The following is a 24103-nucleotide window of genomic DNA, read 5'->3' as shown; positions in this document are numbered from 1 at the left end:
ATGTTTACTTATCTGAATTGCCAGGAAGAGTTACACATTATTAAATATCAATTCTGTCTACGGCCATGCTACCTGAACACACCCAATCCTGCCTGATCTCGGAAACTAAGAAGGGCCGGGCCTGGTTAGTACTTGGATGGGAGACCACCTAGGAAGACAGGCACAAACAAACGAACAAACAAATAAACAAATATCAATTCCTTCATTCAACATTTGTGTTGACTTTACTACTATGGTGTGTGTTAAAAGCTAGGAATGTACTACAGAAGAATGAGGGAGTCTGTGCTAAAGAAATTCACGACCCTATAAAAGTTTTGGTGACTTCTCATCAAAACAGTGGCTTAAAGTTTTAAGTGCGATTAATTTAAGGGATTTAAATGGACAGTCAAAAGGATGACTTATAATATTTTTTGTGTATGTTCTTTCTTAATAAGAAATGTTTTTTTCTTAGAAAATGTTTGTAGTAAAAAAACATTCTAACAACACAACGAAAGTGAAAAGTACTCATGTAATTCACTCCCTTGCCTAAGGACAGTACACTGGTGGACAGTTTATCATGTGTCCTTCTGTATTTTTAAAATACTATACGCATAAAAATTCTAATACATATGTACATGCGATGCAAATAAAATCAGTCTATATTCGTCCACCATTCCTCTTGTACCAGAAAACTGCAGGTTTGGAGCTGTGGGGACATGGCTTGGCTCCTAGCAAGCAGGAGTCCTCTTTGGTTCACAGTGATGTTCCTCGTAACATGGTTATGTCTGCGCCAAGTGCTTCTTCTACACAGCCAAGAGATCCTGGCAGCTGCAGGGCTCACAGTGCAGTGTTCTCCTCCACGGTTCCTTCCCCCCTCAGCCTGCTTGCTGCACACATGCGGTGCCTGCACGACTTCAGCTCCTACTGTCTTGCTCCCCTGAAGGATTACTGGTTTTGCCCTTTAAGGTGTGCCACTATTTTAAAGAACTGTGCCTGGCCAGTTCTGTGTAAGCTTCTAGACCACAAGCATCCTCTCAACTGTCTCGTTCGACCTCTATTCCTTTTTGAGCCCTTCTTCCTACACTGTGGTCTGGGTTTCAGATTTCAGTTTCGTAGATGATGGGAATTTGCAGTTGTTTCTTGCTTTCCTTATTGTCGTCAGATGATTTCTGAGGAAAGCGGGTAGTGCTGTTTTCATGCCTTCATTTTAAATCTGGAACTTTCCTCACTGTTGTTTTGATGTGCAATTCTGAGATTATCAGTGAGGCTGGACTTGTCATATGATGACTGGCCATTTTTTAGTCTGGGCTTCACTTCTGGCAGGTGTAAGTATGATGGCTTCCCAAGTACCCTTTTACCACATCCCAGACCCTGATTATCAGAACCACTTTGAGGCAGCAATGCTGTCGAGTACGAGCTGGCTCGTTCCTCGTCTTCAGGAGCCTCTTTCACACCCTCCCTCTTGAGGCAATGGACACATTTCTGCTTTGCCGTCTGCTCACAGATACCTGAACTCTTCCAATTCGTCCTCTAAGGACAGGTTAGAAAAGCCAGGTGACGTCAGGAGCAACATGGGGCAATCCCGCTAGGACTTCTCTGCAGGAGAGCCAGCCTTCCCTGATACACCCCAAAAGTCACCATTCTTCTACAGGTGACTAACAAAAATGTTAAAATATCTTTTTTACAGCCCCACAGTTGATTCATGTTTTAATACAGATTTTGCCATATTTGGCTGGCATATGGAACAATCTTAATTATAAAACTAATGTATATGACATACCTTGAGAACTGGTGCTTTTTCTTCACAAATTAGCACTCGAATGTCAGGGTTTCTTAGATCTGTACAATAAATCTTCCGGTCCCTCCCTCCAGAATACACGTGTGTGAAGGCGTCGTTGACTTGCAGAGCCCAAACGCCTTCATCATGGACTCGGTACGTTGCTATACATCTCTGCTGACCAAGGGACCATAGGCGAATCGTCCCATCAGAACTGCCGGAAAGGCACTGGGAACAAAGAATGTTAAGGTTAGAAACCTGCCCCAAAGTTTCTCCTTTCCTGTGCTTTGCACCTGGCTTCTCTCCTGACTCCACACTGTCTAACACACACCTTTAAAACCTATATTTCTGCCTCTGAAAAGACTTCTGACAAGCTTGCACCACAGGCTGAAATGACCAAAGGGAACAGTACACGCTCAAGCAGGGGAAACCTCTGAGCAAAGCTGCCTTTGTCCTCTCTACCTGGCCACCGGCAGCATCAGTGGCTCCTGGGAACTAGTTAAGAATAAAAATTCCCAGGTCCCATTCACAACCTCATGAAGCAGCAACTCTGGTGGGGTCCAATCACCAGATGACAGGCCCTCCAGGTCATCTGGTACGCTAAGTTTGACAAGCATTGCACTAAGCCAGCAAGCCTTTTGGTGCCCTGGGTCACATCTCTGCCTCATCCCCTCCCTCATGGCTCTGGATTTCTGATGGCCTGCCAGGTCCTTTGGATTCTACTGACAGAAGTCAGAAGCAAAATCTAGTCCTAGGCTAGAGTCACTCACTGTCTGGGACCTTGGACACTTTCCATACAAGCCTCAAGTTCAACATCTATTAATATAAAATGTGGACCTTCAGCATTCAGTTAACATTAGCAATTCTGATCATTTCTAAAGGCTCAGGAGCATCAAATACATAGAAGCTGCTGGCACACGAAGCAGGGCTGAGCACACTGTGAGTCTGACAGAAACAGGCTGAAACGGCCACCGCGCATTCGCATTCAGCATGCCTGGTGTCTCTAGCAGTTACCGTGGTGACTTGCGGAACAGGACAAAAACTTACTCTCTGGAAGGAAAAGTGGCCCCGAAGAGAAAGCAACTGTTGGTGCTGGTGTGTGAAATTAAGTAGGCAAAGCGCTTCAAAGAAGAGAAGAGAGTTGTGGGCTTGGAGATTTGGAAAGCGTCTGAATAGATGAGACCTTGAGAAATATTAAGGATTTGCTGGCATTCCCTGTGACTTAAAGGGGCCTTTAGAACTCCGGATATGTTTAATTAAATGAACACCTAACTAGGAGGCTCTCCCATAAGCTGCCATTCCAACCAGTTCACAAGGGCACTAACCAGTAAAGAAGCTGTCAGGATTACGGCTACAACAGACCTTCAACACGTGTGTGGGAGAGTGTGGCAGTCTCACGGCGAGGAGGCAAGGGGGGGCCTCCCCATTCCAGGAAGAGATTCTACCCTGAGGTGGCAAAGCTTTGACTACGCAGATCCTAGACTGTGTACCTAGAGAGAGTAAGGTCTGACACCTTTAGATGACAGGCTGCAAGTCCTCGCAGCCTAGGTGACTTGCATTAGGGAAGAGATAAGACCCAAACCCAGAGTGCACTGCTGAAAGCAGATGAGGAAACAGTTGTTATCAGTCCTGATGATAATCTTGATGGCAGCCACTATTCTAAGATTGCTAAACTCAGGCCGCCAAATAGACAGCAATCACTTTTAAAGCATAATGCTGGCGAATTCTTTGTGGTGTTTGGTATGTGGTTGAAGGATGTGCCTATTTTACAGGAAGTCTACTGCCTGATATCTTGTACAAGTTACAGAAATCATCAAAACATTTCCCACTGCCTCCACCCTTCCACTGGATACACATGAAGACCTCCTCATTATGAGGTGACTCCTGGGACTAGGAGAATGCCCCAAGTGGTTCTGCTAAATCAGACTTAGGGGTGCTCCATGTTTTTGTCAGTGGAGATGAGAGGTTCCAGTGTATTGGGGCCAGGCTACTGTTGACCAACACAAGTGTTTCTGGGATAGTCATTCATACACAATTGCAACTCACAATAGAGAGCAGCTATGTGGGCAGGGAGTAGCCTAATGCCCGGAGACCCCTAGCCCCGTAAGCTAGGTTCTGTAGGACCTGTGTTACCAGGAAAACCCTATGTAACGGGTTGCTCCAGCTCCTCAAACGGCTGCCTGAGCAAGCACAAGGAATGAGAAGCGGCTCAGCTCAGTAGTGTCGGCATCAATCAAAACAAACGCAATGGAGACAGACATCAATCAAATCGTAAGGTTTGCTCAAGAAGAAACTTACTTTCACAACTAAGGAAGTGAGTAAACAGGTTGAGGTCCATGGGATTCACTAGCCTATTATACATATCTTGTCACAAGTCCCTGAATTACAATGTCACGAGAGACCCTACATTAGAAGTTGCAGGGAAACTCTGCAGGATGCAATATATACTGAGGTCCAGTAACTGATAACTATCTCTTCTATATGACAAGAGCTGGAGAATTAGTAAGTAAAGGTTTCTTCTCCTCACCCCTACTGCCCTTTACCCAAATGAGTACTTAGTATAGTTAGTCAATTCTCTAATGTAAATATGCTTTGTTGCTGACAGTTACATTTACATTTAGTCTATGGCGCCAATAAGGAAAAGGGGTAGCGGAAGCACCTGAGGAGGAATGACACCTGCTTAATCACACACTCTCAGGCCGACAGGCAGCTCTTAAAGTAGTACTACAGCATTGTTTCTGCTTACAGAAAATTTCCCGATTTCAGGTGAAGTGCATAGAAACTATTTAAATCATCTTGGGCAAAAGCATGTTCATAATATATATATAGGAAATAAGGCACGGAGTGTAGTAGACGGGCAGAACTGTAGAAAGTCTGCCAGGCCCAAAGGCCCCCTTCTAGAAACTATCTTGTCTACAGCCCCTACTTAAGGGAAGTCCCATGGAGACTATATGACCCAGTCCAATCCCGGGCAAAGTTAAGAGAACAAGGCAGGAGCACCATCTCGAGTGCAGCCTAGTGGCTACATTGCAAAACAGGCAAGGTGCTGACTGCACGGGGTTTCTTAGACTCACATGAAAATGGGGCTGCAAAGGTCTCAAAGGCTCTAGAAAATGTATGGCTTACTACAGTGATTACTTCTAATCTTCTCACTAACTATACACTCTAAATATTATGATTCCCACTTTGCACATGAGCAAACTAAGGACTAGTAAAGTGAAGTCCTCCCCTCAAAGCCACACAGCACATTAATGCAAAGACCTTCCTGGGCATCTTTGCCTGGTTCAGAAAAATTATTTCCTTCCTCTGGCTAGTTTTTTACCTTTCACCTCTGGAGACAGAGGTTTCTCCAATTCACGTGTGAGGCAATTTCCATGACGTAACTTCCACAGGAGTAACAAGTCTGTTACTCAATGATGTTTCGCATCTCAACATCTTCCCACTCTAACTCCAGCAAAATCAGTTCTAATTAGCTGTGAACTTATCCCTGCCCTATGGGAAAAAATGGCCAGGGGAGGCAGGGGCACATGGTTGAGATGTGTCATAACATAAAATGGTGCTCGGTCTTTGTTTTTTATTACCTACATTGATGAAAGATCATTTCCCGCTGCTACAGAACAAGTAGAATTATGATTTATAGTTCAAAAATTATGTAGCCAACAGAATACTAGCACATGTTCAAACATACCAAAATATTTTTCTTGGAAATACTGACTCTAAGTACTGTGTTAGATGACTGAACTTATAGACTGTATCTATACGGTCAACTGACAAGATCCGCCCTGAAGTCAGACCCACCGAGAGGAAATTTTCCACTTAATACATCGGCAGAAAGCACTGACTACCACAGTTCCTTTCTGTGTTATCCAAGGTAACATTTAAAATTTTTTTAGCCTATATTATCATAACTGCTTTTACCAATCTGCATCAGAATTATTCTGAGGAAATTCCTTGTCTGGCCTTTATTTAAAAGTGGGTTATTATATATGCAACTGAGTATTTTAAGGATTTAAAATTAAACCATAGTTTATAATATGTGTAGCTTTTGTTTCAAATTAACCTACCCAACAGTATACAAAGTGGGAGAACTTCTGCTGCATGAAATTTTGTCAAAGTTATTAGGTAAGTAAATGTCCACATGAAGCTACATACCTGTGTGCCATCTCTATTCAATAGCAATGCTTTTACGTTATCCGTGTGACCTTTAAGCTTCATTAGTTTTGCACATGTTCTTGGATCCCATACCCTTAAAACCTGTGAATTTCAACAATAAACAAACTGAGTATATACTTGAGTGAATTTAAATAATAGATGTATAAGTCAAATGACAACCATTCAATTCTGAGAAACACTGCTTCTGCCAGTGGACATTTGTCTAAGGCTCCCAACCTTTTTAAGTAAGAGGAAGCCTTTTTAATGTCAAGAAATGCACAGGCCTCCCTAACCCCATCCACCCACTCCATCACCACACAAGACAGTAATTATATAGTTATACTCTTATTTAAATAAAAGCTTTCTTTTAGCATCCACCAGGCAAAAACACTCTCTACATATTTAGTAATTACACGGATCAAATTATTTGGTTTCTTTGTTTTCTAGTGTTAAAATACACCCTTTTAAGCACCCTCTTACCTTCTCAGTGGACCCGGATACAATGATTGTTCCCAGTTGATTCATTGCCAGGCTATAAATGGAATCTTTGTTCCCACTTAAAGAAGAAGCTATTAAGGATAAATGGAGCTAAATGTTAACAAAATTATCAGCTTTTTAGTAGCTAGTCAGCAAAAACTACAAGTTTAATTATAAATTTAGAAAAATCTTATCTTTATGAATGCTGGAAAATAAATCTACCTGGAATGTAGAAGGTGCTAAGCAATAATATTGTTATTAGATTTTCCATGTTTTCTGGATTTGAATATATATTATACACAAGTACTCAATAAATATATGCTAAACTGAATTGCACCACAATTTAAAAACTATCCACCAATTATTTATTTTCAAAGATATACATGTGCCAATATATATGAAAAATATGTGCAAATTCCCTATTTTCAAGGATATACAAATCGAAACTAAAATATTATTTTCACCTACAAATCCAATAAAAAAATAAGGTAATGCTTTATTCTCAGAAAACACGGCAAAATGGTACTGTCGTACATTACTTGTTAAGAGGATAATTTGGTACAACTCCTGGAAGGAAATCAGGCAATGTGTAGGAAGAAACATGTCCATGCCCTTTGAGTTAGAACAAAATATTAATGAAGTGAAAAAGTTGCATATAAAACTCTCTGTATAGTATGACCCTAATTTTACAATAAATATCAACAACATACTGAGAAGTGATAAGTATAAGAGTTAGTACATGTAAAGTAGTTAGAAAAGTGCTGCTTGCAGGAAGTGCTCAATAAATGTCAGTTATTAGTATTAGTTCTACAATCATTACAAAAACTTATGTGAGATCCACTCTAAAAAATTCTAAGGAAAATGGATCTGTCGCAGAGACTAAGCTTGGTATCTGACTTTGGGACATTACTGCTTATTTGCTTTGTTCCCTCTTGTTAGCATCTCTTTGAGGAGTGTCTTACACATAGAGAGAGCTAAATGATATATTGTGACAGCCCCCGGCAGGGACCAGCTGAGACAGTGTGCAGGTGAAAAATCAGGAGAACAAGGGGAGAATAGTATTTAGAGTGCACATATTTCCCGAGAAAAAAGGCAAAACAATATTCAAGAAATTTACCCACCTCCCAACCCGCCCTCTCGGCTCACACGGGTTAGACTAGAACTGCCTAAGCTAAGCCAATGTGAGTATTCTATGGTCATGACAAATTGAATTTATAATATAGAGACCTAGATAGCTCAGGCCCATGTCCTGAACAGAACTTCCAGGCCAGGCTTAGCCAAAAATGTGCTCCTCAGAGTTCCTTCTGACACCTTGCAAAGAGGACTACAGTAGGTTGGGCCAAGCGTGAAGCTGGGTTTCAAGTCTAGACTTGTATGGGTCTGACCTGGTAATCTGAGATCTCTTAGTGGATGAGGCACCCATGCTATTTACCTGCTGTGAATGCCTCCAAATTGCCTTTCGAAGCACCCTAGCCTCCCTGAACTCTTGTGGAATTGGCTGGATTCTTCAGTGCTGCTCTGAAAAGGTCCTGCGAAATCAGCACTGAAAACCTTTTCTTTTTTGGCTTTGGAATATTCCATCTTGGCCATTAACTCAAAGGCTCTTTATAGTAACACTTCAAGGTCAGAAACTGCCTACTTTGTCAGGTAATCACCACCTCTATCAATAACATCTGCTGGGTGTGTGGCTTTGGGCCAGGCAATGCTGTGGGAGATACAAAGTAGTGAGATGAACTCTTCTACCCTGCAGGAACTTACACTTTAGCTAGGGAGCTAAGGCATGCACATGTACGGAAATAACCAGGCTACCCCTGGAGAAGTTACCATTTTAAGACTGCAGTGAGGAATTAGCTCCTTCTTGTTCGATCATTCTCTTGGGGGCTAGAATACTGTGTAGAAGCACTCTCAAAATATGAGCCACTGTCTCGATGCAAACTGATCAAAGATGTTTTATAAACTGTTCTTTATGTCAACCTGGAAACCTGGAGCACTTTCAAAGAAATTTTCTTCAAACACCTTACTTGTGACAGTGTTATTTGAGGCAGTCAATGCTGTTAGAGTATTCACATCCCAAAGGAATATTTGTCTGTCCAACCCGGCCGACGCTACCAGTTCTTTATCCTTGGCATACGCTAAGGCTTTTACATAATCCTGTAACAGAACACACGTATCATGATCTACTCTGTAGCCACATAAAGTACTGAGATCCCAATGTTACACTAAAGACACCGAAAATTATGGTAACTGTTTTACCTTATGTGTCCTTAACGTTGACATGCAAAATCCCTTATGTGCATTCCATACTTTTACCGTTGTGTCAGAAGAGGCAGATATTACTAAAAGAGGCAAAGAATTAACAAACCACTTAGTAGTGGAACTTACCACCATTTTAAAGACTTATTGTAAAATAATGTAACATCATTTCAAACTAATGTTCAAATATATACATATGCATATATATACATACATACACACACACACTTGTTAATGTTCATACATATACACACACATATAGTACCATATTATATATTTAAAAGCTCTTTCTAGAACCTATTATATTTTGTCTCAAATACCTTTTTTTAATAGGCAGGGAAAACTTTTTAATGTTCCTGCTGAACTAATGATTGAGAAAATATTCTCTAAAACAGACTAGAAAACTAAGAAATAGATCTTAACATAATAAGAAAAAGAGATATTACTAAGCCTAAGAGAAGAATGAATATTATGAGTCTATTTACATATAGTTCAAATGCAGGCAAAACTAATCAATAATATTTAGAAGACAGAAGAACAGTTGCCCGGGGCAAGGAGCAGTGACTGAAATGGTGGCATAGGGGGCTTCTGGTAATGTTTCTGGATATGGGTGTTGTCTCACGGTGTGCATGCTTTTTTGTATGTATGTATATTATACTTCAATAAAAAAGTTTACATAAAAAATTAAATTGTATCAAAATGAATTAAAAGCTTCTCAAAACCCAATAACCTAAAGAAATACTTACATGTTTTCCCATTACAACAGAGTACGATGTCATTTACCCAATCGGTATGGTGTTCCATAGATGCTATATATGGATCTTGCTGAAATTAAAGGAAAAATCATAATGATGTCATTAGTTTATATTAGAGGAGGAAATACATTACAACTTATGGATATGTTTAGAGTCTTTAACTAGTGTGACACACTGCTCTAAGGCCTTATAAGTGACAACTGAATTTGTAGTAGAATTTCATCGAACAGTTGATGCTTCCAGAAAACAGATATAAATAGAAGTTGTGTTTTAGGACAGTTTTATTATTGACGAAAGCCTAGGTTTTCAGGACAAATGTTTAATTTTTACGTCTTGAGTTAGCAAAGGCAACAAGATCTGGGCTAGGCACTGTGTGTGACACAAAATGCTCCAGGAAGGGGTTCCCTAGAAAGGACAGAACGTAAGCAAATCAGCAGGCTAGGGGGGACTTGGAATCAGTCATGGTGAAGGCTCACACCTGACAGGAGGGGCAGAATCGAGTGGTTAGTAGCCTAACCTGACTGCAGGAGAAGATGAACACTAGCTTTTAGCTTCCTACGGCAGTTTTCACCTTCTGAATTAAATGTTTTCCTCATGACATCTACAGTCCCTCAGAGAAGAAATGAAAGCCAAGGGCTAAAGGAACAGTACCTGAGTCACCATTTCAATTAGACAATTTGAGATTCTATCCTTCTTACTTGCCTTAATTACCAGGAAAGGTCTTTTAAAGACCAGTATTTAGTTATGTCCCACACTTTTCAAGACACTTCATCGGCAAAGAGAACAGCTCTCTATAAGTCTATTTGAGAAATGTTATTGCAACCTGTCAGAAAATGAAGACCAAGAAAGATGTTTGAGGGCAAACGGGCTCCTTTCTAGCTTCTTCGAGGTCAGCTCCTGTGAGTGTTTTCCTTAATTTGTTTGATATACTGTGAATTCCCAGAAAGGTGACATTCCAATTCAAATAGATTCCAAAAAGCACTTAAAAGCCATGTTTTCTTGCTTTCCATGTTTGACAGTGGGCCACCAGTTTCCATGGTTAAAGAATCCAAAGCCCACTAGACCCAAGTCCATTTAAAGAAACAGTATCCAGCAACTGTGAAAAACAGTGTTTCTTTTTTGGACTGAACATTAGACTTGCAGAGCTTGCTAAAGAGAGAAATTTTTTAAACTACAAGGTTTAGCATGAGGATTCTGAAGTTAGAGAGACTCTAATTCTCTGTCACTGACTAGCTATTTCAGTGTGGATTTCTCTGAGCCTGCTTCCCCTTTTATGAAAATGAATCATAACTGCTGTCTTGAAGGATTGCAATGAGTGTTAAGATGTAGTCTCATTGGATATGGAAATGCTAAGAGTGTCTGGTACTTAGCGAGGAGCTCAATAAACGGCCCCTTTCCTTCCGTGAATCTTCCTTTCTATGTCATTCACAATACAGGCATTCAAACAAAATACAAGAGTTCCCTGCCATTTGAGTGGGGTTTTATCTGGACAAATATTTAAATCCTGGTTTCTGTTTAAGAAAACAGCCTTTAAATCACCTGAAGGAGGAGGGCATGTCATCTTCATATTTTTACATAACTTATATTGTCAAATGAGGCTCTATGGATTCTATGGGCTCCCTAATCATTTTTAAATGAAGAAATCAAATATCTGTTTAAGATGAATTGTAACTGTAACAGGACTGCCAAGGAGCTTTTGGGGAACATATTTAAAGCAGAAAAATAAATTACTGCAAGCAATTCTCCTACCAGACATATCTTTTGTTTCTTTGTAGCAAAGTGCTATTATCATAGACCCAGTTTATGGAGTCCCTGCCTTAGCTAAAATACTTCTAAAACTCCCCTAGGGCCGTTTTTCTCAAAGGTTCACAGAATTTTGGTTGTAATGCGTTTATACAGTATATCAAGTAACTCAGTGCTCAAAGAGACTACATCTGAAACTGTGGAAGGCGCCACACTAGACAGACCAAAATTAACGAGCACAGATTTCAAATGTAAACCCGATCCCTGCCTTACCTTGTGCTGGTTGACGCTCCATATCCTTATGATGGAGTCGCGACCTGCCGTGAAAAGTCTATTGAGCGCTGGGTCCAGCTGCAAGGCATTGACTCCATTTCGATTGTATTTCTCCACTTCATCTCGAATAACGTATGAAACCTGACAAATATGTTAACATCCGCTTTTTATGAAGTTACAAAACATGCAATAAAATGTAGCCTACTAGTGGCCAATCTGAAATTAAAAATCCTATGTTTTCCAATATATAACTTATTTTTCATTCCAATAAAATCTGTATTTTACTCTATAGAGACTAAATGATTTTTTTAAATGATGCTTCCTCAAAAGGCCTTCTCTGATGTGGCAAGCAAAATGAGGTTTTGTGTTCCACTAACACACTAAATTTTTCCTTCAGAGCACTTCCCCATACTATGTTACTGTAGGTAAGTTCTGTCCGCTTCATGTGAGATGTAAGAGAATCAACCAAAAGTATTTATAATTTTAAAAAAGTCAACAAGCTGGCTAGCAGCCAAAAGAAATTTTTCTAATTTAATGAAATAACTAGTTAAGAATATTAACAGGGGTGGGGGTTGGCGGGGGGGGGGGGAATCCATGTACAACAGCAATAAGAATAAAAACCCAGAAATAACGGACAGGTTAAGGGACATAAAAGAAAACTTGCATAAAGGAGACATGCCATACTGTAGCACAGGAAGATTCAAAATTAACAATTCTTTCCTAAATTTGATTTTAATCTTTGTTCAGAATCCCATCAGATTTCTTTCTAGAGGTTGACAAAATAGATCTTAAAATGTGTTATGAAGCTAAAGCAATCAGAATTACTCAAGACTGAAACTGAATAAGTTACTCCTAAAAATCCTTTTAAAAAGGCACATGAATATTTCCATAGGGTCTATGTAGAGAAGGCCCTGCTAACATGACTAGAAAGGTGGCAATCTTTACAAAAGGAAAAGAGCGACACGGATCTGACCAAGTACAAGTCAAAACCTTTTGCGTATACAAATGTTCACAGCAGCATTACTCACAACAGCCAACAAGTGGAAACGACTCGAATGTCCAACAACTGACAAAGGATGAATACAATGTGGTATATGCATGCAGTGGAATATTATTCAGCCATAAAAGGAGTGAAGTACTAACACATGCTACAACATGGATGAATCTTAAAAACATTACACTAAGTACAAAAGGCCATATATTCTACGGCTCTATTATATGAAATGTCCAGAATATGTAAATCTACAGAGACAGAAAGCAGATTAGTGGTTGCCAGGGGCTTGGACTAGAGGAGAATGGGGAGTGACTACTAATGGGCATGGGGTTTCTTTTCCGGGTGATGAAAATGTTCTGGAATTGAGTGATCAATGCACAACTCTGTGAAAAAAAAAAAAAATATATATATATATATATATATAAAAATCATTGAATTGTCTGCTTTAACAAGGTGATTTTATTTTACGTGGATTTTATTCAATACATCTATTATTAAGTTTTAAAAAAACTTCAGAATGTCAAAGAATAATATGAGCGAGGTTAAAAGACAAATATCTAACTGGGAAAATAATGAAAATAAATACAAAAGACTAAAATTTACTCTTGACAACATACAATGATTCTTTACAAAATGATAAGAAAAAGTCCCATTATCTAACAGAAAGAACAAAGACCATGAAGAGGAATTAAAAAAAAAAAAAAAAAAGGATGGCCAAAAAACTAATCAAAGAAATGAAAAGGGCCAGGGTTGTATACACGAAGACGGTAAGGATGTTACCTTAACCCAGCCTTTTGAGTATAAGTAATTTAACTGAAATTTACTCACATCAACTTAAATTCTAAAAAAAAATTTAACATAAGGATAGAAGGCTGTCTAACAGAGCTCAAGGGCCGGTAATACAGTTGTGACTCATAAAAGACATTTTGAAAATAAAATCATGACACTTCTCTGCTGAAGCCTTCCAAAGGCCTTTCACTGCATTTAAAGTTCAAATTGCTCACATGCTTTGGTTCTACCCTGCATCCGCACACTCATCTCAAACTAACTTCCCCCAGCTTCTTTCATGACAGTCGCGCCAAACTCCTTTCTATCCCTCAAACACATGAAGCTCTTCTTTCCATCCAATCACACTGACTGTTCCCTGTGCCAGAAGATTCCTCACCTCTCCAGGCCCCAGGGGAACTCTTCCCCCAGCTTTCATCTTGTCTGGCTCACACCACCCTTTCATCTTAGCAGAAAGTTCACTTCCTCTGAAAGGCCTTCCCCGATTTCCTTTCCCTATCACTCACCCTGCCTATTTCTTACACAGTTCTTACCTTTATCTTTTTTGTTACACCTTCTACAGTAGAATAAAAGTTGCAAGAGAGCAAGGAACTTGTCTGCCTTGTTCCTCCCACCACTGTATTCTCCTTATAGTGTCTGTATGGCATCAAAGACATTTAGGAAATATTTGGTGTGTGAATCAGACATTAGGAACCAAGTTGGCTTCAATGTCAATTTTAGTCTTTTTCTCTGGGGCTTTTAGGCCCCTTACCTGCTCCTCTTAGAGCGCATTTCCTTTAACAGAGACTGTGTAGAATATATGAATCTTAATTTTCAAATTTCTGGGAGATTATCTGATTGGTCCAGTGAGAAAGAGTCAGAGAATAACATGATTATCAGGCCCTCATTTCAGGTGAAAAGTAATTTTTAGCAAAACAAGTCTGGGCCAACCTCTTCAAGGGTATCTACTACAGATGTGTGATTAGAAATGGCAAAGAATAAGAAGTATCCTAATTAGATAAATTTTGGCACGCATATCTATAAAATACTATTTAATGAAAAATGTTCACAAAGAACTGACATGGGAAGAAAATCATGATATATTTAAATGAAATAAGTGTGGTCTAAAATAGCAGGGTATAATAATCATTACTGTAAAAATGTTTCAGAATATTAAATACATATTTAAAAACAGTTTGGAAGGACATACATATATAAAACTACCAGTAGTTATTTCTGAGTGATGGAATTATGTTGTCACTCACTTATGCCTTCTTTAAAATATTGTTTGAATATTTTACGATGGGCATATATTATTTAGTTTTGTGAATTTATAATTTAGTTTTTATCCAAGTAATTTTTGTCTATATTCAGAAAATCAAATAGTATTGAAAGACAGTAATGAAAAACCATCTACCTATTGTCTGCATAATACTCGCCATACTCAATCTTCATCCCTAGAGGTAACTAATTTCATCTCTTGGTGGTTTCCTCTGGATTGTTACTGCATTTCAGGAAATAGTGTGCTTATCCTACAGCTTTCTGGCTTATCCATTTTAGACTTACTATTTATGCAAGTCTATGGTATATTAGGTTTAGCTCTGAAGCTACCCTCCAATAACTCCTTCTGTAGTCTTCTGATATATCACTATTTGGGGTTGAATAAATAATCAGTGCTACAGTGTTTGAGTCTGTAATTGCTATGTACTGACTAGCCAAGTACTATATTATGAATACATTTCTTTCCTTAGCCAGCTTTCTGTATTCCCTAGAGTTCTATCTTTCTTTCCTTCATTAATGGTTTCCTCTAACTTCTAATTTTAATTGCTGTACCATATTAGAAATTCCAGCAAGAGCCCACCCCGCCCCCTCTTCCCAGCAGGCTTCCCCCTCAGAATGCTCCGCCTTCCACTCCAGTCTGGGCCGGCTGCCCTCAGGTCTGCTGGCACAAGTGTCATCTTCGGTGCTTCCCTTTACTGCCTTTCTGGGTTAGAGCCATATTTCCAATGTCTCTTTTTTTCTTCTAAGTTTTGCTAAAGTACCTCTCAGGACCTTAAGAAACTAACACGGGAAAAGGTACATGGGTGGTGACAGCCCTTGCATGCCTGAAAAAGTCTTTACCTTTACACTTGATTTGGCAGGATACAAAAGTCCATGTAAAAAAAACAATCCCCTCAGCTTTTGAAGGCACTGCTCTAACTGTAGCATCCAGCCTTGCCGTGGACTTCAATGCCATTCTGTTTCACCCAGCTTTAAGGTGATCCCATTTGTATTCTCCCCTGTACCACCACCAGCCCTTCTGCCCCTCTCCCCAAGCTTTTAGGACCTTCTCTCTCTTTCTATCATTATCATTTTTTGTTCTTTTATCATTAATTTTGCTAAGCGTTTAGAAAGCCCTTTCATTCCAGAAACTTGTCCACTTCTGCTCTGGGAAATTTCATTGTATCAATTCATTAACAACTCTGTTTTCTTTGCTCCTCAGAACTCTCTTCAGTCAGATGTTAGAACTTTCAGATTGATCTTTTAATTTTTATGCATCCTACACTGTCTTTGTCCTTTTGTTTACTTTTGAAAGACTTCCTTTACCATTTTATAACTCTGCTATTGTTTTAGTATGGTGGACAAAATAGAAACAGTATCTTCAATGAGGAGATAGCCAGATAAATTATGGTACATCTATGCTTTCTGGCAACTAAAGAATAAAGATGAACTATATACGGTGGTAAGTTCTAAGACATATTACATTAAAAACTTATGAGAGGAAAAAAATTGGCTGCAGATAAAGAAAATAAGCTTTAGTTCTTTCAACAAATATTAAGCATCCATCAGTTGCCAGGCCATATTCTAAATGTGGAGGCTACAGTAGTGAGCACAAAAGTCCTCCTGGAGCTCTTCCATTCTAGTGAGGGAAAGAAGATCATTAGAAGTGACAGTAAGTTAAGTAAAATTTTTTCCCCAAGTTATAAGCAAGCTTTGCAGACAGAAGAGTTGGAAGTAAAATAAAGAGAAAAGTAGATGGTGCTGGAGATAGAAGCAACGAGTCTTGAAAAAACTTCATTTTAGATAACATAGGATTTGCTTTAAAGGGAGGAGGAGGGGGAGTGGGTACTATAAGAACTCTGCAAGGGGCGGGACCCTCAGAAGGAAATATGCAGTTTGGAAAAGATAATCAAAGGAACTTTGACAGGGAGAAAATAACAGTCTCCTAGCAGCAAGCACCCAGTTAAGTTACACTTCAAGTGTTTGTAGCTGGCTCAGATAGTGGGGATAATCTACTGAATTTCGTATGGTCTGTTTCCGCATTTCAAGCTTATATACCCTAAAGTTAGTGGTAATGTAACAGAAGCAATCAGGAGAAAAACTATCTTTGATTATTTTATTTCACAATAATCAGGTTAGTTTTCTATTGCTGACATAATAAATTATCCAAATTTAGTAGCTTAAAACACTCCCATTTATTATTTTACAGTTCTTTAGCTCAGAAGTGAGGCTGGGCTTGGGTGGGTTCTCTATTTAAAGTTTCCCACAAGACCAAAAGTGACAAGAGTCGGCAAGCCTTTGTTCTTTCCTGGAGACTCTGGGAGAGTCTGCTTCCAAGTTCATTCATGCTGTTGGTCGAATTCGGCTCCTTGCGGTTGTAGGTCTGAGGCATGTTTTTCTGCTCCTACAGGCTGCCTGCATTTCTTCTCAAGCTTTCTACGTGTCTTCTACCTCAAAAGGTCCCTCTCATGCCTCAAACCTCTGATTTCTGCTTTCAGCTGGAGAAAGTTCTCTGCTTTTAATGGGTTCATATGATTAGATTGGACTCACTGGGATAATCCAAGATAATCCCCCTATTTTAAGGGCTGTAAGCTTAATAACATCTGCAAAGTCCTTTTTATCATGTAACATAACACATTCATGAGTTGTAGGAATTAGAGCACGGGCACTCTGGCGGGGAGGCATTCCGCCTACTCCAGTAACTGAACAACTTTTTGTATGAAAACAAATGTGAATATATTATGGAATAAGTACAAAATTCACAATATTTTTAAGGAAAGAGGGGAGACTTAAAAGCACTTCAGGCTCAAAAAGGGGACACTCTGGGCTATTTCTCCAGGCCCCCCTGCAATGTGCATTAATTCATCTCCACTTGGATGTCTAGCAGACATCGAAATCCTGGCACGTCCCAAAATGAGCTCGACAGCCCTCTCCAGACACACTCCTCCTGTAGTCTGCCTCACTGAGGGAGTCGATGGTAACTCCATTCTTCCAGCTGCTGAGGCCCAAACCTTGGTACCATTCTTACTTTAATTTCTCTCATCTCACATCCTGTTGGCAAGTCTCGTCATCCAAAATTCAACCACTGTTCACCATCCTGAGTGGCCACTCTCATACAGCATCTGGATTTCTTAAATAGCTACTGCTCGCTCTGCTCTGCCCTTGCTCACCCGCAGTCCCTTCCGAATACAGAGGCCAGGCTGATCTTACTAAAACACACGCACAGTGTGCGTACTCCTCAGTTCGAAACCTCCCAACTGCTTCCCATCTCACTCAAGAGTAAAAGCTCAAGGGCGTGCTAGACCTGCAGGGCTTGCTCTCCACGAGCTGGTCTGCGGTTACCGCTCCGAAGTCATCTCCTCTTCTTCCCTTCACGCACTCCACACCAGCCACAAAGGCATCTTTATTCTGCACAGCCGGGTGCATGCCCACCTCAGGACCTTTGCATTTGGTATTGCCACTGGAATGCTCTTCCCCCAGGTGGCAATCTCATTTCCTCATTTCCTTCGGATCCTTACTCAAATCAGCCTCTCAGCAAGGCCTTCTCTGGTCACTTCTAAAATTTCACTTCCCTGTCTCCTGCTGCTTGTCACTACCTAACCATTGTTTAACCTTTAAAGCTTATTTTTCCTCAACGACTTATCATGAAAAATTTCAAACTCATACAAAAGTTGAAAGAAGTACATGGTAAACATCCACATAGCCACCCATATTTTCTACTATTAACATCTGCGGCATTTGCTTTATCTCATACCCATCTATCCATTTGTTCCATGTTATTTTTGATGCCTTTTAAAGTAAGTTGCACATCATTAATAACACCTCTCCGTAGATACTCAGGTTTATCATTAACTAAAATTCATTATTTATCTCTTTTTAAGGTGAAATGTACATACTGTGAAATCAATGAATCCAAGTGACATGGTTCTGACAAATGAACATACCTGTGTAACACAAACCGCTACCAAGACACACAGAACATCATCACCACCCTAGAAAGTTGCCTCATCCTCTTCCCCACCTCTGTACTCCACTCCCTGACAATCTTGATCTGACTTTTTTCACCACAAATTAGTTTGGCCTGTTCTCTAACATCCTATAAATGGAAACACATGGCTCTTTTATGTAAGGCTACTTCCAGCTATTAAGCTAAATCAGGCTAAATTTGGCCAAGAAACATTGGCCAAATATCAGTAATTCTCACATGTTTTTCCTGCTCAATCTTGTGAACTACGACTTACTGCTCGAATCTATATTTCTAGAGTGTTAATTTTTAAAAGTATTCTCAAAAGCAGTCTTGCAAATAAAAAAGCCATCTAGGCAGGGGTTGGTTAAAAAAAAAAACTGCCCACAGGCCAAATTCAGGCCAAATCCTGTTTTGTAAATACAGTTTTATTGGAAAACAGCCACACATATTCATTAGGTATTGTCTATGGCTCGCTTAATGTTATAATGGCAGCGCTGAGTGGTTATGACACACTAGAATGGCCTGCGAAGCTTAAATATTTACCATTAGAGAACTTTTTAGAGGAAAAGTTCACTGACCCCTGTTTTAATGGATGTCACACTGGCACTGCACCTATGCTACATAAAAAGTAACTCGCCTTGGACATATGCCTATTGTAAGTTTTTCCTTAGGAAGCCAGGATTTGATATCATTCTATTTCCTTAAAAAAGTATCAAAAATTAATGAAGCAACCCAGAACTGGGACTCAGAATCAGAAGTAAAGACCACACTGAGCTCTGAATAGGTCCAGAATAACTAAATATTTGGCAGGCAAAGGAGGTAAGTACTGGTAGAGCAGACATTAGTCGGTTGCCGCTCTGTCTCCTTTTTGCTCCCAATACTTCCTTTAAGGCAAGCAAACCCTAGGAGAAGCTGTGCAGAGGCTACTTAAGAGATTCTCTGTTACCTCTGATAGTGTGGTGAAAGGACATGAGGTCTGGATTAGATGCAGCTACTGCGCCACCAAGAGGAAAGGTCTAGAGCTGGGAGTTTGAGAATAAGAGAGGACAGCTCGAAGGCAGCCCGATGGTAAAGTACATCACTTCTTAGGGTAGCGTCACAGTGAGGCCTCTGATTCAGGATCTGCATAACTAGCACTACCTCTTGAGTTTTTGTTTATATGAGCCAATACAGTGTTTTATTATGTGAGCTTGGTAAAGCTGGATTTTTGGGTCATTTCCAACCAAAAGAATCCTTTTGTTATGAAAAGCTAAGAATTTATATTCTTGAACCATCACTTAGTACTAGGGTACAGTGGTTGCTCCTGAACAAGGAATACTGGTAACTTTAGTCTAATTTCACCCCAAGAATTCTTAAGTAAATGAGAGAAAAGGCCATAATTGAAGAGGGAGACAGAAAAAGCCAACCAACAGACTCATAACTTGTTGGAAAATTATAACACTAAGGACCATCATGAAGTAAAAAGACTTACTCTGATATCTTGATTACCAGGAAAATATCTGGATCGTATATCTGAATTCACATATCTGATTGTCTGATCATGTTTCTGACAATTACAAATCCACCTCTCCCCCTCATACTCATCTCCAGTCTCCTTGGAAGATGAAGGTGGTGACATGTGCTCATTCTTCGTTATGCCTATAATTAATAAGCAGTATGTTTGGATCACTCTCCACTGGTTATTTATCAATATGATGTCTCGAGGGCTCCTTTTGGACTATCATTTGGTAATGGAGTTCAGGGCAACTGTCTCTTGGTACAAGACACAGACAGCCAGAGGGAAAATATATTTATGGAGCCATATATACTTTTTCCAAAATGGAACGCTTTTTTTTACTTATAAATGTTGTAAAAAGTTAAAAAATATAAAGATATATATTTTGTTAAAAACATATGTTAAAGATATCCCATATTCTGCCTTACAGATAATCACATAATCTAATACTCTAAAGTTAATAACTGTTAATATCCTTCCAGACTTTTAAAATGCATGATTTCCTTTGCTGAAATGGGACTATGCTACGCTGACTTGCTTTTTTGACTTCTGGACACCTTTCCTTTTTAATAATACAAATCTAGCCTGTCTTTTGAACAACTGTAAATTAATCTACTACATGAATGTACTAACTTATCTGCTTATTGACTACTGATAATTTTTGTTCACAAAGACAGCACTCCTATAATAAACATCCTTGTAATTAGGGAAAAGATATATGCATATATACTTTTGTAAAATAATTTTTAAACAAGGAGTTGCTGGGTCAAAGTTAATAATAAATATTTTAAAATTCTGACAAGCAGCAAGACACAAAACAGTGAATACCATGACTCCATTTAGAGTAAAAAATCATGTAAGTCAAGCACACATGCATGAAGAGTTATAGAAAAATGGTTTTCAACCAGAATCAATTTTGCCTTCCAGGGACATTTAAAAATGTCTAGAGTCATTTTTGGTTGTCACAACTGGAAAGGTGCTAACATCTAGTGGGTAGAACCCAGGATGATGCAAAACAACTTGCAATGCATAGGACAACCCCACCCCGTCCCCAAATAAAAAATTATCCAGCCCAACATGTCAATAGTGCTCAGGCTGAAAAACTCTGGTTTAGGATTATTTATCCCACTGTCCACAGCAGCTTTCTTTGAACAGTGGACAACTGTCATTTACACTTTTGTATTGTTTGTTGGGTTTTTTTTTTTTTTTTGAACTCTGTATTGACTCAATATCTTGGTTTTTAAAATTAATTAAATTTTTTTTCAATTACAGTTGACATTTAATACTATTTTATAGTCTCAGGTGTACAGCACAGTGATTAGTAATCCCCTTGATTCGTCTAGCACCTACCTGATATTACAGTATTACTGACTATATTCCTTATACTGTACCATACATAGATATTACAGTATTACTGACTATATTCCTTATGCTGTACTTTACATTCCCATGACTGTTTTGTTAACTACCAATCTGTACCTCTTAATTCCCTCACCTTTTTCACTCAGCCTCCCAAATCCCCATCCCATCTGGCAACCATCAGTTTGTTCTATGTCTATGAGTCTGTTTCTGTTTGGTTTGCTCACTCTGTTCTTTAGATTCCACATACAAGTGAGGTCGTATGATAATTACCTTTCTCTGTCTGACTTATTCCACTTAGCATAATATTCTCTAGGTCCATCCATGTTGTTGCAAATGGTAGAATTTCATTTTTATGGCTGAGTAATATTCCATTTTATATAGGTACCATATTTTCTGATTTTATTCATCTATTGGACATGTTTGTGGTTTTTTTACAATGAACATGCACTAGTTTAAAAAATATTTCCATAAACAAAAGGTCTCCCTCTTATTGATATAAAATCAATCTTCTCACAATCGTTCTAGACCTTGGGGACAAATTCTGAATGCGACTAAGACTCACTGAATTGTCTCTTCAGCAGGCTAGCTTAGTTTTCAATGCTCTTCAAAGGAAATAGTTTCTAGTCACTTTATCAATCTGATTGCTATACTTATTAAGCATAAGGTGATAAGTGCTGCACCTCAAACTCTAGTTCTGTACTGTGAACAGAGAATAGTGGAATTATCATCTCCCTCATCCTACACGCAGTGGCTCACAGTCAGCTTATTAAAACACTCAGTTTTCTCACACACACTACAGTTAATTTACATTTCCCCCATCCTATACTTTTATATTGCCTTTTAAATCTAAATGCAAGACAGGAGAGGCTTGATGAACTCTCCTACTACTTTAAGGCGTGTACCACTTTTGTGTCCAGAATACAATTTAGTTACAATTTTGAGTTACATTTTATTCAAGAGCAAACATTCTCATCACCTGGCTTGCATGCTGGGGTTACTTAAATACTGTCACTTATACACTTAAAAATCACCTAACAGAATAAGCTATTTTAGATTTTTATTAATTTCACTCAATTCAACAAATATCTACTGAGTATTCAGGAGACTGTAGTCATCAAAGAGGGTCAATAAAACAAAGAACTAAACTTCCCAGAAGACTTTCTGGCTTACAGTAATTTGCTAGGGTTACCTTACTGAAGGAGCCCTTCATCCTATTAAACACTCACTGATTTCAACCCCTACAACTGCACATAATACTGTTTTATAAAGAAAGTCTGGGTGTTATTCCTATACTCTTTAAAGTCTTTGCATATTTTTGAGCCCAAACTAAGTGCTCACTAATGTTTAATGAAAAAAATGCACCATAGCAATATACTTGCTCGCAAACACCTGTAATAGAGATTTTACTCTCTGCATCGCTGAAAATAATAGGTATTCTTAAAAGTATCCCAAACAAAAGCGTATTCACGAAGCCATAAAGCACACACAGAAGGGTTAGGTATAACACTTTGCCCTTGATAACAAATTACAGATATAAGGAAACGTATTCAAGAATGCACTTGGAGGATGAAGAAATAGTGAAGACGAAATTAAATTCCAAAACAAACATATTTTCCCCACGAACACCGGCTCTCCCACGTCGTTCCCACCTCACCAGGGAGAAAACTCCCGCATAAATGAGCGCAGGGGTCTCCCACGTGCAGAGTCCCCCGCAGAAACCCCGCAGGGCGGTCTGCACTGAGCCCTGCCACGCCCCCGCACAGGCCCACTCACTCCTCCGCCACCCGCCGGCCGGGGAAGCACCCCGAGGCCTTCGCTCCGACGCGGCTAGGGCAGAGCGCTTTGCAGAAAGACAAGGGAAGGGAGATGCAGGTGGGCGGGGAACGAGCCTCTCCCAACCCCGCAAGCCCAAGCCCACGAAAACGCGGGCGATCGGCAACTCCCGGCTCCGAACCGTGCACGCGAGCGTCTCGGGACTGAGCCGAGGAGGGCTCAGCCCGCCGCCCCCCGTTCCTTCCTCAAGCCGTTAGCGCCGCGGCCCCACCCCTCGCCGCCGGCCGCACCCCGTCCCACTCGCCCCAAGCCGCTACCCCGGCCGACCGCCACCCGAGGCATCTGCTCGCTGGAGGTGAACCCAGGGCTGCCGGCCACGTCCGAGAGGTCGAGAAGCCGGGCTCCCATACCTGCACTTTCCTCCGCCCTGCCGTGTTCTGCCGGTGATGGGCCGCCATCTTGCATGTTGACACTCCGACGTCACTCCCGGAAGTGGCTCGCTCCAGGCGGAAGTTCCGCCTTTTCCCCTTTGGCCAAGGGCAGGTGGCGAGGCGGATGTTGGTCTGGTCCTGAGGTACCTAAACGCCGTTTGTGGCTGTGGCTGGTGAGGTAGAAGCCATGAAAAACTGTTGCGTGCGTATAATACTGGTAGCGAAAGCCATTTCATAGCCGAGGAGCAATCCAAATTCAGCTCAGTGTGCCCCTAAACCCTGGCTTGTGCTGTTCTCTGGGATGCCAACTCCAGAGGCCCAAGTAAGCGTAAGGAAAGCGCTGGAAGAAATTTAATAATGCTGGACATGGGCGACTTGGATGGACCCTGGCAACCCCAAACTTTACTAGGCAGCTGAGGGGACCAACAGATTTTCCATGACATACCCCAAAATGTGGAAAATTACAAACTGGTCTCGAAAGAGGAGAAATAGAAGGGTTTGCAAAGGAGGTGGCCCTTCAGGAGGAGGAAACTAAATAAGAGGAAGCCGAAAAATACACAGCTAAAATTGTTTTCAGAGACAACTTTCTAAGTTGCAAATCCTAAGGGAGTTGGGCTCACTCTGGAATGTGGTTTAAATCATCTCTT

At 40.1% G+C, this 24103-nt stretch overlaps 1 protein-coding gene across 1 annotated transcript in view; it reads right to left on the bottom strand.

Annotated features, from left to right (window-relative positions):
• WDR48 (WD repeat domain 48) overlaps positions 1-23533 on the bottom strand; it is a 40817-nt gene extending 17284 nt beyond the window's left edge. Inside the window, exons 1-8 of the mRNA XM_016124011.2 lie at positions 23436-23533; positions 11410-11550; positions 9385-9463; positions 8639-8721; positions 8407-8536; positions 6389-6477; positions 5909-6010; positions 1760-1984 (exon numbers count right to left, since the gene is read on the bottom strand). Of these exons, the coding sequence (XP_015979497.1) occupies positions 1760-1984; positions 5909-6010; positions 6389-6477; positions 8407-8536; positions 8639-8721; positions 9385-9463; positions 11410-11550; positions 23436-23483 (897 nt within the window). The 5' untranslated portion in view covers positions 23484-23533. The remainder of the gene's footprint in view (positions 1-1759; positions 1985-5908; positions 6011-6388; positions 6478-8406; positions 8537-8638; positions 8722-9384; positions 9464-11409; positions 11551-23435) is intronic.
• Between the last annotated feature and the right edge of the window lie 570 nt (positions 23534-24103).

This window comes from Rousettus aegyptiacus, unplaced genomic scaffold (assembly GCF_014176215.1).
Source record: "Rousettus aegyptiacus isolate mRouAeg1 unplaced genomic scaffold, mRouAeg1.p scaffold_m13_p_4, whole genome shotgun sequence".
Taxonomy (NCBI): Eukaryota; Metazoa; Chordata; class Mammalia; order Chiroptera; family Pteropodidae; genus Rousettus; species Rousettus aegyptiacus.
This window is presented reverse-complemented; position numbering and strand designations above follow the sequence as displayed.